Source organism: Xyrauchen texanus, chromosome 49 (genome assembly GCF_025860055.1).
Source record: "Xyrauchen texanus isolate HMW12.3.18 chromosome 49, RBS_HiC_50CHRs, whole genome shotgun sequence".
Lineage (NCBI taxonomy): Eukaryota > Metazoa > Chordata > Actinopteri > Cypriniformes > Catostomidae > Xyrauchen > Xyrauchen texanus.
The window spans coordinates 20,569,367-20,587,246 of NC_068324.1; the positions used below are offsets into that span (position 1 = coordinate 20,569,367).

The 17,880-nt window shown below is 36.1% G+C and overlaps 1 protein-coding gene across 3 annotated transcripts in view; it reads right to left on the bottom strand.

Annotated features, from left to right (window-relative positions):
- The window catches only part of LOC127640301 (serine/threonine-protein kinase BRSK2-like), a 292,226-nt gene that overhangs the window by 31,685 nt on the left and 242,661 nt on the right, over nucleotides 1-17,880 (bottom strand). For 2 of the 3 annotated variants that reach the window (XM_052122748.1, XM_052122746.1), the window contains exons 9-13: nucleotides 15,411-15,442; nucleotides 10,454-10,618; nucleotides 10,221-10,318; nucleotides 8,771-8,921; nucleotides 6,187-6,255 (exon numbers count right to left, since the gene is read on the bottom strand). In XM_052122748.1, coding sequence (XP_051978708.1) covers nucleotides 6,187-6,255; nucleotides 8,771-8,921; nucleotides 10,221-10,318; nucleotides 10,454-10,618; nucleotides 15,411-15,442 — 515 coding nt within the window. The remainder of the gene's footprint in view (nucleotides 1-6,186; nucleotides 6,256-8,770; nucleotides 8,922-10,220; nucleotides 10,319-10,453; nucleotides 10,619-15,410; nucleotides 15,443-17,880) is intronic. The other variant, XM_052122747.1, reaches the window with a different exon arrangement.

Genomic DNA, 17,880 nt, shown 5'->3' on the forward strand with positions numbered 1-17,880 from the left:
CTAATAATAGAACATTGAAAATAGTATTTCAAAGGTGACTGAATGGTGTACTACTGATGCTTAAGTATGCATTTGTGTGTCCTTTGAGGACTAACTTTCTAGGAAATGTATGGTTCATAGTTTACCTCCTAATAAAAAAGAAACATTTGCATAAAGTAAATGAAGCCTATTTAGACGTTGTGATATTGTTTCCATGACAGTTAAGGACATCTCCGCAACCTAATTGTCATTACTGCAATGCAAGGAAACATTAGTTAATGCATTAGGTATCATGAGCTTACTATGAACAATAGTATTTTCAGTGTTTATAAATCTTAATGTCCATTTATAAATATGATATTGTTTACTACGCTACATTGCTTCATAATGCATTAATTAATGTGAACATATAGATTTTCAAAGATTAAAAACTATCTTTGTCTTCACTGTCTTTAATATTGTAATGCAGTCTGAACAGAATGACTTTTTTAAAATCAAAATAAATTGAATTCAGTGCAACAATTGCTACCATGATGTATACTTACAGTACAGTTGTACTTTACAAAAAAACTTCAGAATTTAATATATACATAATATATCTCTTTTGTTTTGATATGCATTACATTTGTAATGAGAATGAGATGCTTAAAGGGAAAGTTCATCCAAAATTAAAATTCTCTCATCATTTACTCACCCTCCTGCCATCCCAGATGTGTATGACTTACTTTCTTCAGCAGAACACAAATTAGGATTTCTAGAAGAATATTTCAGCTCTGTAGGTCCATGCAATGCAAGTGAATGGTGATAACATTTTTGAAGCTCAAAAAAGAACATAAAGGCAGCATAAAAGTAATCCATACAATTCCAGTGGTTTAATCCATGACATCAGAAGTGATGTGATAAGTGTGGATGAGAAATGTATTCATATTTAAGTCCTTTTTTATTATAAATTCTTTATTATAAATTCCCTGCCCAGAAGGTGGCGATATGCATGAAGAATGAGATTCACCAAGAACAAAAGAAGAATGTGAATGTGAAAGTGGAGTTGATCTGTTTCTCACCCTCTTTCTCTGCTTTTTGGAGCTTCTAAGTTATGGCCACTATTCACTTGCTTTGTATGGACCAACAGAGCTGAAATAGTTTTCTAAAAATCTTCATTTATGTTCTGCAGAAGAAAAGAAACTCACACATCTGGGATGGCATGAGGGTGAATAAATGATGAGAGAATTTTCAAAACTGTTGCTTTAATTGTCATAAACAAAATTAATATTTTTAAATGGTCTTAAATGGTCCTAACATTTTTTCAAAAAACAGGCTTTAATTTCTTTACAGTTTTGTGAAAAATTACCCAATTTTTCTTTCATTTACCAGTAATTTAAACAAGATTTACCAGTTTGAGGTTTTTAAGACTGAATTTTGTGGTGTTGTAGCACAACTCGATATTGGCAAACTTCATAACCTTATATTTAAAAATATATAAAAATATATTTAAAATGCTAATTTCCCCAGCATAGTGCAAATTATTTTTATGCCATTCCACTGGGATTCAGCAAGAGATTTTGTTATTAATCTGATCTAACAAGCAGTGTTGGCTGTAATCTTGTAACAAAGTAATTAATTACTGTAATCTAATTACTTTTTAGTCATAAAAAGTAGAATAAAACATTACATTTCAAATTCTTGTAATCGGTTTTGATTTACTGACGTTTAACTAAATGAATACATTAAGTACAATACTTAATACTTATAATATTTTTCAGATTTTTTTGTATTTTTGTAGAATATCTGTAGAACATTTGTTTGCATATAACAGCTGTAGGCTGTGCACCCCCTAATGAGAACATTCAAAACATTATTGTAAAAAGTATTTTTTAAGAAAGTAACTTTAAAATAATGTAAATATTAATGTGATTACTTTTTTGATTAAGAAATCTGTCATTTAATCGTATTAAAATTTTAGAGAGGTAATTAGTCATTTGACGTGGATTACTTTCTTGGAGTAACTTCCACTAAACTATGTAACCCAGTCGTCTCATAGAAGGAACATTACAATAACTACATTTATATACAATAACTTTTATAAATAACGTTCAACGTTTCGTTGCAGATTTCTGCTGAAATGAACACTAGAGGCGCTATAACAACTGTGCGTTTTATTTACTTTCACACAAATCACGACTACAATGGCTTAATATGAGTTTCTAAACACTTATTGTTCACTCTATTACTCACACATTGCTATTTTATGATATCGTAACACTTTTACTCTAATGCATCATTTGAAAAACAACACATTTTAAAGCTTGTATTATAGCCAACCTACATTTACACACTTATTCCAATATGATTAGCTTCCACGGTAGCTCAGCTGATAGAGCATTTGACTATGAACTCAGGCATTTGAGACCAGTCAAACACGCAAGCTGACAAGCAAGACGAAAGTGTCATAGAAGCAACAGGAGATGATGTAGTTTTTGGACACTATCGGTTAGGTTTAAGTGTTGGTTTAAGGCAGTGGTGAGGCAGGTAGAGAGTGGGATTGGAAGAGAAATCAATAAAAAAATTATTATTATTATTATTATTATTATTATTATTAAGCATAAACATTTGAAGTATGCTTCCAATCCAATTGACTGTCAATTGTGCAATTAACTGATATATTTCATCTGGACTGTTGAGTCTGTAGAGATGGCTGCCATGCCAGTTTGTTTAAAGTATTAAATCCACTGTTAAATCCTCTGCTTTTGTGAGAACAGGATTTTTCCTGCACTGAAAATTTTTTGGCGACCACCAAAACGAAATTTCAGTTGCCGAAGCAATTATATGATATTCAGATTCATCTTGCCTTTGCCAATTTATAATCAATAAATATGCTGGAACGTGGATGAGATCGGGGTGCTTAAAGACTGGTTCCTCAGAGAATTAAACGGAAGACACGCTTTGCTATATCCTACTTTATCTCTTTATCACGCAGGAGCAGGAGCACGCATGACGCGCGTCAACCATGCTCCCCTCGAAATATGAACTCCGGTGACAAAATAGCGCATCTCTCAATATCATGGCGTAGACAACAAAACTTTTGCAACCCATTTGAATTCTTCATGAGAATTTTCTATTTTAAAGCGCTATGGAGCAATTCAACCATTTCAAATGGCTACAGCACTGACATTCTGATCAACTCTGACAAGGGAAAGAGAAACACCTGCTCTTCACCAGCATTAATTACAAGACTTGTACAACCCCAATTCTGAAAATGTGGTGACATTATGAAAAATGCTAATAAAAACAAAAAGGAGTGATTTGTAAATAATATTCTCCCTTTACTATATTGAAAGCACCACAACTACACAAATGATGATTATATATGATAATTTTCCTTGTAAATTTCTTTTTTTTTTTATTATAAATGTACAGTAATTTCAGCATCAGATTATTGCAACACACTCCAAAATAGTTGAGACAGGGGAAATTTAAGACTAATGTAAATTTGCAGAGTTAAAATAACAAGGCAATGTGAAACAAGAGATGTTAAACAAGAGATGTTAAACAGGTGTGCCAGTGATAAGGAGCCTCCAAAAATAGTCTAGTACTTCAAGAGCAAGTATCATTGAAGACTTGTCAATTTGCCAACAGATGCTTCAGCAAATAATCCAGAACTATGAGAACAATGTTCGCCAAAGAAAACTGGAAAGAAACTTTGCTCTCTACATTGCACAACATATTTAAAAGATTCAAGGAATCTGGTAAAATCTTTAAAAAAAAAGTGTGTAAAGGGCAAAACTAAAACCATTTCTGAATACATGTGATCTCTGATCCCTCAGACATCACTGTCTTAAAAAACATCATTCATCTGTAAAGGATATCATGAACATGGGTTTGGGAAAACTTTAGTAAATCTTTGTTAGTCAACACCACTCGCCGCTGCATCCACAGATTCATGTTTAGACTTTACGGTGCAAAGCAGAAGCCATACATCAACACTGTCCAGAAGTGCTGCCGAATTCTCTGGGCTTGTTCTTATCTTATATGGAAAGTAGAACAGTGGAACTGTGTTTTTTGGTCTGAATAATTTTTTTCTTTTTAAAACACAGCCGTCGTGTTATTCTGGCCAAAGAGGAAAAGGACCATCCAAACTGTTATAAGTGTCAGGTCCAAAATCCAGTGTCTGTATGGGACAGGGGTGTGTCAGTGCTCATGGCATGGGTAATTCACATATCTGTGAGGGCACCATTAATGCAGACAGATATGTGAGTTACTCATGCCATGGGCACTGACACACTACAAATTTCAGAGCAACATAAACTGCCATCCAGCACCATCTTTTCCAGGGACGTCCCTGCATTTTCCAGCAGGACAACATCAAACCACATATGGCTGTGTAAGCAGAGAGTGTGGGTGCTAGATTGGCCTGCCAGCAGTGCTGACCATCTCCAATTGAGAATGTGTGGTGCATTATGAAGCGCAAAATACGGTAATGAAGACCTGTGTGATTGTGCAGCTGAAGACCTACATAATGGATGAATGGGGAAAATTCCACTTTCTAAGCTTAACAAACTTGTGTCTTCAAATGCTTAATAAGTGTTATTATTAGAAATGGTGATGTTTCACAGTGGTAAACACTGACTGACACAACTTTTTTGGAGTGTGTTGCAATCACCTGATTTGAAATTACTGTACATTTAAAAAACAATGAAATTCACAAGGAAAATCATCATATAATGTGTAGTTGTGGTGCTTTCAATATAATAAAGGGTGAATATAATTTACAAATCATCCCTTTTTGTTTTTATTAGCATTTTTCATAATGACCCAACTTTTTCGGAAAAGGGGTTGTGCATCTACACCCCCATTATACCCTTACTAACATTTATCACATTAAACAGTAACAATTTGTCATTACAACTGTGGAAGCTGTATTAAACAGTGGTGTTAAATGTGTTTTGTGGTGTTAAATGTGTGTCAAATTTTTTAACAAACAAACTGTTTATTTTTTAAAGAAAGACTAACTACCTAACTAACTACTGTATTGAGGAGCCATCCATGGTCTTTCTTGTGATTATGGCATTATAAATGCAACTGTTAAACAAAGAAAGAACTACGGTAAACAAAATAGCATGTACAATGTAGAGTAAATGTCTGGACCTCTATAAATCATTATTAAACAGCTCTCTGGAATACTTGAATCTGATTGGTTAATGGTGCCATCCAGTGGTCAGATATTGCTCTGTAACAACCGCACATCTGGGGATTTAGATGTATCAGACCTCTCATTCGGGATCTGCAAGCCATCTCTCCTCCTGCTTCTCGGAACTAAGCTAATAAAATAATTTTAACTCAAATCAATGTTTCATGTGCATTTATTTAGCGAGTAGTCTTGTAATAGGCTGAATATTGAGGAGTCAGATGACCAATTTTACAAAGTAAACATCAACAGAACTCCGACGCAAACTGGAGAAGGATTTCAGCTGTTCTGCTATTTATTTCTTCGCAAATTACATAATTTCAACGCAAAACAATATTTTCTGTCCATGCATTTATTTATTTGGTTAGTAGCTGTGTAACAAGTGTGAAAATGTACAGTCAGTCGGATGTTATTGTAAAATAAACCCATGTGTACAATTTTAATACAGTACATTTCCTGTTCTGATGATGTTTGAAAATGTTTCGATAAACAAAGGGGGCCTTGACTGAAAAAGTTTGGGTGCCACTGGTTCAGGGTAAGGATGTCTGTTTTCTTCAACTTTCATTTGCTTTTAGAACACTATTGGTAAGATTTCGGCTAAAGTTTTAGGTTTTACTAATTTAAACCTCCATCTAATATTCATCTGAAAAAAAAAAGTCTGATTACGACACCAATTCACTCGCTTTTGGCCCCCCTGCTGGACATTTTACTGGGAAACTGCAGCCAAATGTGAAAAATGGCACGTAAATTTGTATTGCAAAAATTTTGCTACACTAGTGTAATTGTCATGAGATCAGGCCGAAACTACTAGTCCTACATAAAATGACTCTAAACTGAGTAGTGTGTTGAAATCAATTTTACAAAATCAGACAGTCAGCCTAATAATCAAGTCAGAAGCTAAAGACTTCTAATGCAGTGCAGGTCAGTAAAAGGGTCTTGTCGGAAAGCTGTGGACAGGAAAAACCTCTCTGCATCTTTGATGACTAAAGCGCTGTGAACTATCTGAGGGTCAGAGGGTGAGGTACCTTTCCTCTTTGCTCTTTGCTTTGGAGTTGCCGTCCGAGATATCCAAGCTCTTACTGAACACACTTTTACTGCAGCGGGAGACAAAGTGAAAACACAGTGAGTCCCTGAACACAACAACAAAACAGTGCACCCCTGCTAGCCATCTGTAAAATAATATAATACAACATCCCTGTTGTGTCTTTCTTCTCAGAGGCTATTTGTTTAGATGCCTATGTTGAGGTAGCAGCCATGGTTTAGAGATATTTTGTTTCTTATAGGAATAGTTCACCCTCATGTTGTTCTAATTCCCTGAAATTCCTGCTTATGTGGAACAAAAAAATGATACATTTTGAAGAACGTACTGGTCTTTTTTTCCATACCATTACATTGAATGGAGATTGAAGCTGTCAATCTTCAAAAAAGCACACACAAGCACCAGAAAATTAGTCCATATGACTTGTGTGCCATATTTCAAGTCTTCTGAAGCCATATAATACCTTGTGAGGAACAAACCAAAATTTAAGTTGTTATCACTGAAAGTCTTGACACCCGCCCCATCTCTCCACTGCTGCAATTAATACACGAGTTTATGAGATTGCAGTTATTGAATTGCAGTTTTTAAACAAATAAATCTATTGGGGTTTTTCAATGAATCGTTTGATTTGGGTCACAAAACCAGTTTGAATGATTCAATGATCCAATCAAAGCAGTAAAGATTATCAGTGAATAATAACTTACATTTTAACCTAACATAAAGCTTTCATGTGACTTCAGACAACTTGAAATATTCAAGTCATATCAACCACTTTTCCTATACTATTTGACACTATTATATGCCATTTTTGAAGCTCCACTTATTGCAATTTCAAGCAGCAAAATCCCCCAAAATTTGGAATGACATGAGGTTGAGTAAATTATGAATTTAAATTTTTGGGTAAACTATTCCTTTAAGGCTTGTGTATATAAAAGTATATATAAGACTAATTTCTTGAGTAATATCAATGTTTCTTTTTGGATAGCTCTCTTGAGGGAATTTCAAGCCCAAAATCTGGAGCATTACATTAAACAAGACCTGGTGTTAACAAAGTTATGATCAAGAAGAAAAAAGAGAGTAAAATACGGGAAAAAGGTGAATGTCAGAAATAATTTCTCCAGGCTTTGTTGGTATTTGCCTTACAGCTGTGTTTCTCAAACCGAACTCAATACCATATAGCCAAAGGGGCCATGAAAAATTCCTGAACTACGTACAAGTCAAGAATCTCCCTGGAAAAACCCTGGCATGCTTGATCGCATAACCAAAAGCGCAGTGAATCTAAAAACACTATGAGTATTGAGTTATAACCATTTCACAGGAAACCCTGAAGTGGCGAATGATGAATTCAATATTCATAAAAATCATGAAAATTTGAAAAAAAGTTTTTGATGACAGGCTGTAATTGGGACAACAAATGCTTCAAATGATGTCCGGGTTATTAGTATTATAATATTTAGGTATTTTATATTGAATGGTTTAAAACCTATATCCTTAAGCCTTTGTTTGAGATTCCTGGAACCAAACTGGAGCAAATTTGTTGCCTTGTAACCTGTCACTGACCTGTGTATAACTGTAATGTAGACAGGCCAATTATGTTGACATCAACCCTGCAGATAATGTTGTTTTTTTTCACCCTTCAGTTACTATTAAATGTTTTGTTTTGGTCAAAAATGATTTGACAATATAATTGGGCCTCTGGATCAAGTAGAGACATTTTTGGCTAATCATGAAGCTTTTTATAAGACATTTAAATGAAAGGTCAAGAACAAAATCAATCCCATGCAAAGAGATGGATAAATGGAGAAGGAAAATAAAAGAAGTGTTTTTGTGTGAGGATTCGAGTAAGAGATTCTTGAAGTAACCTACCAGTATATGACTTTTTTTCTTCAGTGGAACACAAAGATGATTTCGAAGAATGTCCTAGTCACTCTTTTCCATTCAATCACAATGAATGGGGACTGGGGCTTTCAAGATTTAAAAAATAATAATAAAAAATACGAAGAAGTATTACAAAAGTAGTTCATACGACTCATGCACTATATTCAAAAACTTCTGAAGCCATTTTTTAGCTTTGTGCCATGAATGGATCAAAGTTGAAGTCGTGATTCACTGAAAATCTTGCCCTAGCTCTATTTGGTGTTTTCATGAAAAAGTAGCGATATCTGATTTGTGAATCAGATCTTTCAATGCATGGCTTGATCCAGTGGACAAAACTAGTCTGAATTATTTGTTCACAAATTGTTTAACTCACTGACTCAGTTTTCCGGATAAGTGCTCCATGGAGGGAAAGGCTATCCATGAATAAAGATCCATGAAGCTTTTATTTGACTTCAGAAGACTTGGAATACAGGCAAATGAGCTGTGCAAAGCACTTGCATGATATTTTTATGGTGCTTCTGCATCTTTTTTAAAGCTTGATATCTCTAGTCCCCCTTCATTGTAACCACGTGGAAAAGAGCGTCCAATTCACCTTTGGTGTTCCATGGAAGAAAGAAACTCACGTGGTTTTACAACAACAAGAGGGTGAATAAATTATGACATTTTGGGGTGAATAAATTTGTTTTTTGCACCTCTGCCCGTGTTGTGTCATGTCGATGGCTCTTCGCACCGGTACAGGCGAACCTCCGTCCGTCACACTCAACACCTCCATAGACTTCCGCTCCGGCCTCCTCTTGGCATGCCTGTTCAACATTGGCGAGTCTACACGCTTCCGTGGAGGATCTACATTAAAAACAAAAAACAAAACAAAACATGGTCGATCATCATTACAAAAACAAAAGTCAAGAAAGCCGCACTAAAAAATGCTGTTTGATTTTGGATTCATCATTAGCACCAGCGACTGCTGCAATTAATGCAGTTGTTGCATGGGGCTGGCAAACATTTGGCTATTTCAGTGAATGAATTTGCACAGTAATGAACCGAGAAAAAAAAAGATTATCATATGAAATATTATAACAATTTCTATTTCAAACTAAAAATAACACAGCAGAGATGTCAATGGGTGTTTCTTTAACTATGGGCACATTTGCCCTTGGAGTTGATTGATATTAAACAGATTTTAACTTTTTTTTTGTAACAGGAAGTTCACATTAAAACTTTTAAAACTAAATTACATTTTTTTTTTTTTATCACGCATTCATCATGCAATTGTCCCAGAAACAAGACTTTCAATGCTAAATTGGTCAAGAAAAGGTACATTTCCTATATTTAGACGTATTAGAGGTAACTGTACTATAAAACATACTGTACATTTCAGAATTCAAAATTTCCTCCCCTAGAAGAGCATTTATAGTTCCCACCTGTTTGAAATGTCTCATTTTGAAAACTGTGTTTTCGTGACATCACGAGACATTGCACAGTTGCATTTAAACACCCCACAACATGTGTCACTGCACCCTTGGCCCCGTCCACTGGTGCTCAGTTTGTATCATAAACAGAGAGGGAAAGAGACATGCCTACTAATGTGACCAACTATTCCTGAAAACCAAAGGGGACCTATCTGGACTATTTTGAAGTTTGTTTGTTTTTTTGTTGCATATAACATGCCACAGATGTCTTGGACCATTGTCATGTTTATCGCGCTGCTTTTAAAAGATGCGTGTCAAGTTACAACTCAGAAAAGCAGACTCCGTTCTGCTTCATTCAGCTGCTCTGCATCTTGCTGTTCTTGTTCCAATCAGTGCTATTTATAATTGTTGGTGTATGTAAACAAGCACTAGCTGGAGGTCTTTGACAGTTTGGATGCATTTCTGGCGATCAGTGCAGTATGTGTGTGAGCGTGCTACGGACTGCGCATGTGCGAATATCAGTGTGGACCGCTTGTGAACAGTCATAGTGGAATGTGTGTTTTAAGTGAATACAACTTCTAAAAGTCCACAGGGCCAAATGTGCATATAGAAACACCCAAATATAGCTGATGTAAACACAACACTTACCACACAGAATACAGCACAAAAATGGATCCAACTTCAAAAACTATTATTGTTCCACTGATCTGAAATTAGAATGATGATGTCATACCAATGTCATTGCGAGGAGGAAGATTTTGGTCTTCATGGCTGGGGTATCTTTCCTTACGATCTAACAGAAGAAAATAGATCATCTTCTCCTGATTTTCACTGAGGAGACAAAAAAAGCTATTATTAAAAAAATAAAAAATAAAAACATGAAGCATTACTTGTAGCATCAAAGAAATGGGATTTTTTTTCTTCTTCATGGGAGCATTTATTCCCAAACATAGTGCAGTCACTCACTTGTCTGATAACAAGTCCTTCATCAGTTTGTTCTTGTCACGGAAGCATCCTAGCGAGTTCATGCTCTCCAGAACATCTGGGTCGATGTCGTCGGCTGACAGGATACTGCGGATCGCCACCTTCCTGGGCACTGGCTGCTCTGGTTCTGGTTCATTCTTCCCTCCTCTGGAGAAAGCAGATGACATCAGTTATATTCAAAACTGTACTACTGAGAGAATTATCACTAGCTCAAAGAAACACAGTAAACTTATAGAAATTATCAAAATTTTTGCTAAATAAATTTACGTGGCTCGTTGTAGGTATCGCAGCAGTTTCCAGGTGAAATGAACACAAGAGGTGACAACAGTGACTTTCATTCACTTTCACACAAATCATGAGTAAAATAACAGATTACCATTTCATAAACACTTTACTCCCTATTACACACAAAATACTAACTCATGACATAAAACATTTGCATTACATAACCAACTACATTTAAAAACTTTTGAGTGTGATCAAAACAGCTGGGTAGCTCAACTGATAGAGTGTTGCACTTGCGATGCAAAGGACGAGTCCTGAAGAGCACGAGGGTCGACAAGTGAGCCAAAGTGTCATAGAAACACCACAAAATCATGCGGTTGCTTCGGCAATTATATTTTTCATTTCACATTGACTTTTTATAACACTATCATTTAGGTTCAGGTTCAAGGTTTAGTTTCAAGGTTTAGGGTAGGGAGTAGGGGTGTGCCCGAAGCCGAATACCATATTCTGAAAAATAGGATTAATGAAATCAAAACAAATTAACTGTTCAGGGTTCAATACAAGTTAAGCTCAATTGACAGTATTTGTTACACTGAGGCACTTACAATGGAAGTAAATGGGGACAATTTTTACACTCAGATGCACAAGTACATTTATAAATCTGCTGGGTAATACTGCCTGCCACACTTCCGCTGGTGCTTTCTGTTGTCACAAGCCATCAATCTCCACCTACCACCCGTTCAGTGTGCTAATCCTCTAACAGATTGAGTAGAAGAGCAACATGATAGGCGAACTGCGAAACTGCATCAGCCGCCCCTCCAATGCCTAGCCAATGCCTAGCTAGCCACCGAGACAAATTTCCAGGGCTTGGAAAACTGTCATAGGTGCATCTTATTATAAAACTTAGCCTGGCCTAGGGTATCTTCCACAGGTCAGCCCATCTTAAAACTCTATTAGATGCACCTTTCCATACTGTCCAGTGCCCTTGTTGCTGCTGGCTGATTGCTTGAATTATATACCCTTCCTCTTCAATCTTAGTTACTTCTGTCACTACCATGTTTTTTAGAGGCTGCTGACCACAGTTTGGGAGCCATTCCCCATCCAAAGCCTGCTCTTCCTGATTGGGTTCTTCCAACAATCTGATGTTGCTTCAGTCTTGAAACAGCCCTGTTTAAAACCTCCTCTGCCTTTCAGGTGCGGCCAGTTCGGACTTGAGCTTGACAAGCCCTCACTGACTGGTCTGTTGATTCTCTTAATTCTAAGAACAGCCTGGTCTTCTCCTGCTTGTAACCCAAGGTGATGGACTTTATTGGCAGTTGCAAGGCATTTCTTTCAAACAATGCTAAGACTGAAAGTCAATTTGCCAGGGAGATGACAATTGTCTATCTTACCCAAGCCTTAATTTAGCTGCTTCAGAACCAGCCCTGCCATGTATTTATCTGACAGATCTGCTGTGTATTCTCTCCCTAAACTTTGAATTCGGCTGCTCCAAGATTCTTTCACAATCCACCTCAAATGATATCTGGCCGCTTCTAATTACCTTACATGACTTCGCTAGCTTGATCTTCATTCTGACCCATGCCAAAAGCTCTTCCAGCCATTTTAAGAGTCTGTTTGTACATGAAGAAGTCTGGAGGATACTAATGACATCATCCATATAGCTGTGCAGTGCTGGCAATCTCACCCCAGATTGTGCACGGATTCCTCAAGCCATCTGTCTGGCACCAATAAGGATGATCTCGAATGCAGCTGTGAACAGGATAGGAGAGATTGACCATCCCATTGCAATCCCCTTTTCCAGTTGGAATCCAGTTATGTACTCCTGTTTTGCATGACATATTTTCAGGTCCCCATAGTAACTATCTACCAAGGTCTTAATACATTCTGGAACATGGAAAAACTCCAGTGCATAGCTGATGAGCTGGTGTGGAACATGGAGATCATTCTAGTCTCTCTTGGCAGACTGAATCTGCTCCCACATTACTATCAAGGAAATCCTGTTATGCCTGCGTTCTTGCAGTTTGTTTCTATGTATCCATTTTTCAGGAGGTAATCAGATATCATCCTTGCTACCACCGAAAAGAAAATCTTTCCCTAAACTGACTTATCGTGGTAGATTCCTGTTCTTTGGGTATAAAGATTGACACTGCCCTTCTCCATTCCAGGTGTATGCAGTGCTTCTTCCAGGGAACTCAGTAATCTCCATAACAGTTGGGCACAGTTTAAACAACCTATAAAGTATCCCATTCGGGCCCGGGATTATTCTACCACTTGCCTGATCTCACTCAACTTGGGTGGAGCTACATAAAATCCCACTACTGGCACCGTTGGCTGTGGAACATAATTGGGTGAGCCTAGCTGGTTTTCTTTATGGGGATAGCCTAGTTGTTCTTGTGATCATCTGGATACTGCTTCAGCATCACCAACTTTCTACTCTTCTTTGAGAATATTTCTGGCAATTTTAAAAGGATCCTTGACAAAGTTCATCTTCTTATGCTCCTTCTCCACTGTCAAATTCTCTCTGCCCTCTTCAAAACCACCAACCTAGCCCTTATGCCATCCCACAATGCCTTCAAGCCCTCGTTCTCATCCTCATCTGCTCTTCTTCATGCCTCACGAAGCTGCCTCCACTCTTTTACCAGTTGAAGTATTTCCTTTTCTCTCCTACCCATCACCCTGGTACCAAGCTTCTTCACTGATGCTTCTCCAAATCTACCTACACATTCTTCATAAGCAATGTCACTAAAAATATTAAGCTTGGCCTCCACCCATCCGCTGAGTGCATTTTCCAAGGCGGAGTACAGGTCTTGGTCTAGTCTGCTCCAGGCATCATTATTGTTAGATCTTGGTCAATTAATTAATTTCCTTCTCCCTGGCTCCATTTAATTGTCTTGCCTTCTCTCTCTTGTCTGTGGGTTAACAGTTGTATCCTCCTGTGGCTAACCTCATGGGCATGACTTGTCCTGCTGGTGGTACAACAGTGGATTCAGTAGCAATATGGTGCTCAACCAGGTTCTGTAGCCCTCTTTTCTGACCTGCTGCTGCAGTGCAAGGTTGTGTCTGGCTTTTCCCACCACATTTCATCCTTCATTGATGAATCCACAGCCCCTTCTAAGTCGTTACCCTAATCCACCCACAGCTGCATTTCTTAAGGATACTTTGCTCATTATCCATGGCCATTTGAGTCGTGTCCGTAGAGTCCATCCTAATTGGTCCATCTTCCATTCCACCTCTCGGAGGACCACCGGACAGTTTTTCTTGTAAAGTGCTCATAGTTAGTTAGGGTGTCCCCTGTATGAGAACCTGTGGGTAAGGTAACTAGCCTGACACCCCTGTGCAGACATTCCTGCAGTCAGTCAGTCTTTCCTGACAGTTTTTCCTGGACTCCAACTACCCTATTCAGGGTTTAAATGCAAAAAGGTGAAGCTTATAATTTTATAAAAGCACTTACATAAATTATTTTGTTAAAAATCATGTATTATTTTGAGCTTTAAAAAGTTGTTTAAATTGACATTTTTTTGTCATTTTAGGGTTTGTTGACATTACATCATCATGGCAATTAAGTTGTAAATTGGCTGTAACTTACCTCAGAGAAGATTAGTAAGCGATTTTATCTCACTAAAGTTACGTTTACACCCATTTTGTGTATGTCTTGTGGCTATACTTTTGAAAAACTTGATTGATTCCCATGTATTCATTAATAAACCAACCTGAGCGTGATATTAAATTCCTAAAGTGATGATTTTACAGTTGACCTTGTCTATCCATATCTTAAAGTTGACAAAATTTAGTCCAAAAAAATGAAAATACCCATAAGGATTTAAATGTATTCTATTCAGAATAGTCCAGATGTGTCCTCATGTCATACAAAGAAACTGATACAAGCTTGTCCTTTTTTTTCCTTTTAAACTGTTCTAAATTTGTGAATGTTAAGTGTGTACCTCTAGTACGGAGTTCGGTTTTGTCATTCAAAACCTGATACAGTGTTTACATTAAAATCTTTTTTGGAGAACATTTAACTCGCTTTTAGCACCACTCATTAGACATTTCAACTCGGAACTGCAGTGATACATGTATGGAACAAGGTAATGTCATTTTACAAAATTGTTGCCACAGTCACATAATTTTCACGAGATCTGACTGGGAAAAGATCACTCGGAACATTTTTCTAATGACTCCAACATGTTCTGACGAAGAAAATAAAAGTTTGGAAAAAAATGAATGTAAGTGAATAATAATAGAATCCTTTCTTTAAACACAAATCTTCACAAACTTTTTCAAACAAATTCCAAATACTTGCTGTCGCCATCTGTTAGAAAAGATTGCTATGTACACGGAGCACATAAGTATTCTACTGAAAAACACTGGCACTGAACAGAATCTGTGTCTGCCATGTCTTTAACCCCAGAGAGGCATTGAGACAGGAAGGCATGATACAAGCATGTCAGCCCAACCTTCCCCTACTGTCTGCCTGCTCTCGTTCTCTCTCCCGAGGAAGCCAGACGACAGCAGCGAGAGCACGCGAGCAGACAGCAAATCCCTGCCGGGCCGCTAGAAATTTGTCCTTGCTTCTGACACGTGGGGTCTGTGCCATTTATCACACATATACGCGCAGACTCTGTTTAATACACGCTCTTAGATACAGACACACACATTTCATCCCAATCTATCCATCCCTAATGCCCAGACCTTTTTCTGGTCTTTCAGCACTTACATGTACCATGTGTGCTTCTGGATCACCTCCAACTGTGAAAGAAAGACAAAGGGACAGTAAGATACATAGCACAAAAAACAGCTTTAATAAAATTAAATAAAAAACAAGCAGTGAGAGAAAAGATTTGGTCTATTATGGGTTTAGTCTCAGCCTCTATCAGAAAGTTTATCTAGACAGAGAGATCAACAATCAGTTTTAATATGAAAGCGGATAGATCATCTTGTGATGACAGGTGACTGGGTGTGTAGAGAAGAAAGGTGCCGTGATATCCAATTATTATTTGCATATCTACGCTTGAGGGGTCATAAAGCTGTCTTCTGATGCTCTCATCTAAAAACACAGTCTCTATTACTGCGATATGCCTGATGTATTTTGCACATGCTAATGTCTGAAACAGATTCATGCATTAGTTAGTGACAGCCTCCAACACAAATAATTTAATAATGCATCATATGTGTTTCAGCCAAAACAAATAATTAACAATGGAAATTTGCAGATAATTAAGACTTCAGTCAGACTTTGATCTGTGGGTGGTGAAATGATCTACATTAAAAGGAACAAAAGGTTATTTAAACATTAGAGGTATAAATATTATCTTTGAAAATAATTTGATTCAAAAACTTAGAATTTACCATGTAACACTTTGCATGGCATGTAGTGTATGTAGAGCATCAGTTTATAGTTAATTGATCATGTATACATTATTATTCCTTTATTAATACATACAAGATTACTTACAAACAGCACATTACTCATTTACATTCACTGTAGCAAACTATTTATTTTGTTTAATAAGTTCATATATAAGCAGATTAATCATGCTTGATAATCCTTAGTAAAAAACTTGTTAATCATTCCTAACTAATGCATTATTGTTGATGCAAACCAGTGGTATAGAAGTGTTTATGAGAACATTAATAAGGCATAAATTCACAGTTTCTCAAGAAATTATATATCCACTTATATATGTAATGAATTTGATACACATTGTTCATTAATTAATGTGTTTATTATCGTTTTAGGAACACTTACTGTTAAAACATGAATTCACGCTTGAATGTGTAATAAAGTACAAACTAAACATGAATTCACGCTTGAATGTGTAATAAAGTACTAACTAAACATTAATTCACGCTTGAATGTGTAATAAAGTACTAACTAAACATTAATTCACGCTTGAATGTGTAATAAAGTACTAACTAAACATTAATTCACGCTTGAATGTGTAATAAAGTACTAACTAAACATTAATTCATGCTTGAATGTGTAATAAAGTACTAACTAATTGTTAGCCAAGTATTTTGCCTGACCTAATCTAAAATAAGAGCTATACATTATATGTCAAATGAATGAGTTTATAACTGTTTTAGGAATACTTACTATTAAAGCACTTAATTTTTAATAAAGGTGTAATAAAGCAATGACTAACTGTTAGCGAAGGATTTCATGTGACAGCATTTAAAAGACATTTGTGCCTAATTAATGTGTTAAAAACTGTTATAGGAATACTTACTATTAAAGCAATTAATGCTAAATAAATGTGTAATAAATCACTAACTAATTGTTAGCTAAGCATTTTGCATGACTTAATCAAAAGAACTATATATGCTTAATTAATGTGTTCATTATTGTTTTAGCAGCACTTATTATTAAAGCACATAATTCTTAATAGAGATTCTTAATAAAGCACTGACTCGTTGTTAGCTAAGGATTTCGTGTGACCTAATTTAAAGAACAATATATGCTTAATTTATGTGCAAATGACTGTTATAGGAAAACGCATTGTCAAAGCAATTAATGCTTAATAAAGGTGTAATAAAGCATTTAACATGTATAAATGATCTCTACATTTATAAAGTTTCATTTACATTTATGCATTTGGCAGACGCTTTTATCCAAAGCGACTTACAGTGCACTTATTACAGGGACAATCCCCCCAGAGAAACCTGGAGTTAAGTGCCTTGCTCAAGGACACAATGGTGGTGGCCGTGGGGCTCGATCCAGCGTCCTTCTAATTACCAGATTACTTCAGACCACTACACCACCACCACTCCATAAAGTTAGCTATGAAATATCTACAAAGCATCTTAAAATCACTAAGGCTCAAGTTAGGTATGGTTAACAAGTTGTTTACTAAGGATAAAAAAAACATGATCAAACTGATTATATAAATTATTAAACAATAATAAACTTATTATTAGCTACAGAAAGTATAAATAAGTAAAATAATATGTGAATGTATTCTATTATTAATGCATTAAACAAGGATTTATAAATGATGAATTAACTATAAAAAAAAATGCTTTACAAATCCTTTATACTGTGTAATTTTTAAAATTGTTAGCAACATTTCTTTAATAAATTATCCAATGTATCACGAAATCTGAATTTTGTTTATGATTCGGTTTGACTTCATTCGATTATTTTGTCATGATTCATTTGGATTAAAAACTAATATATATATATATAT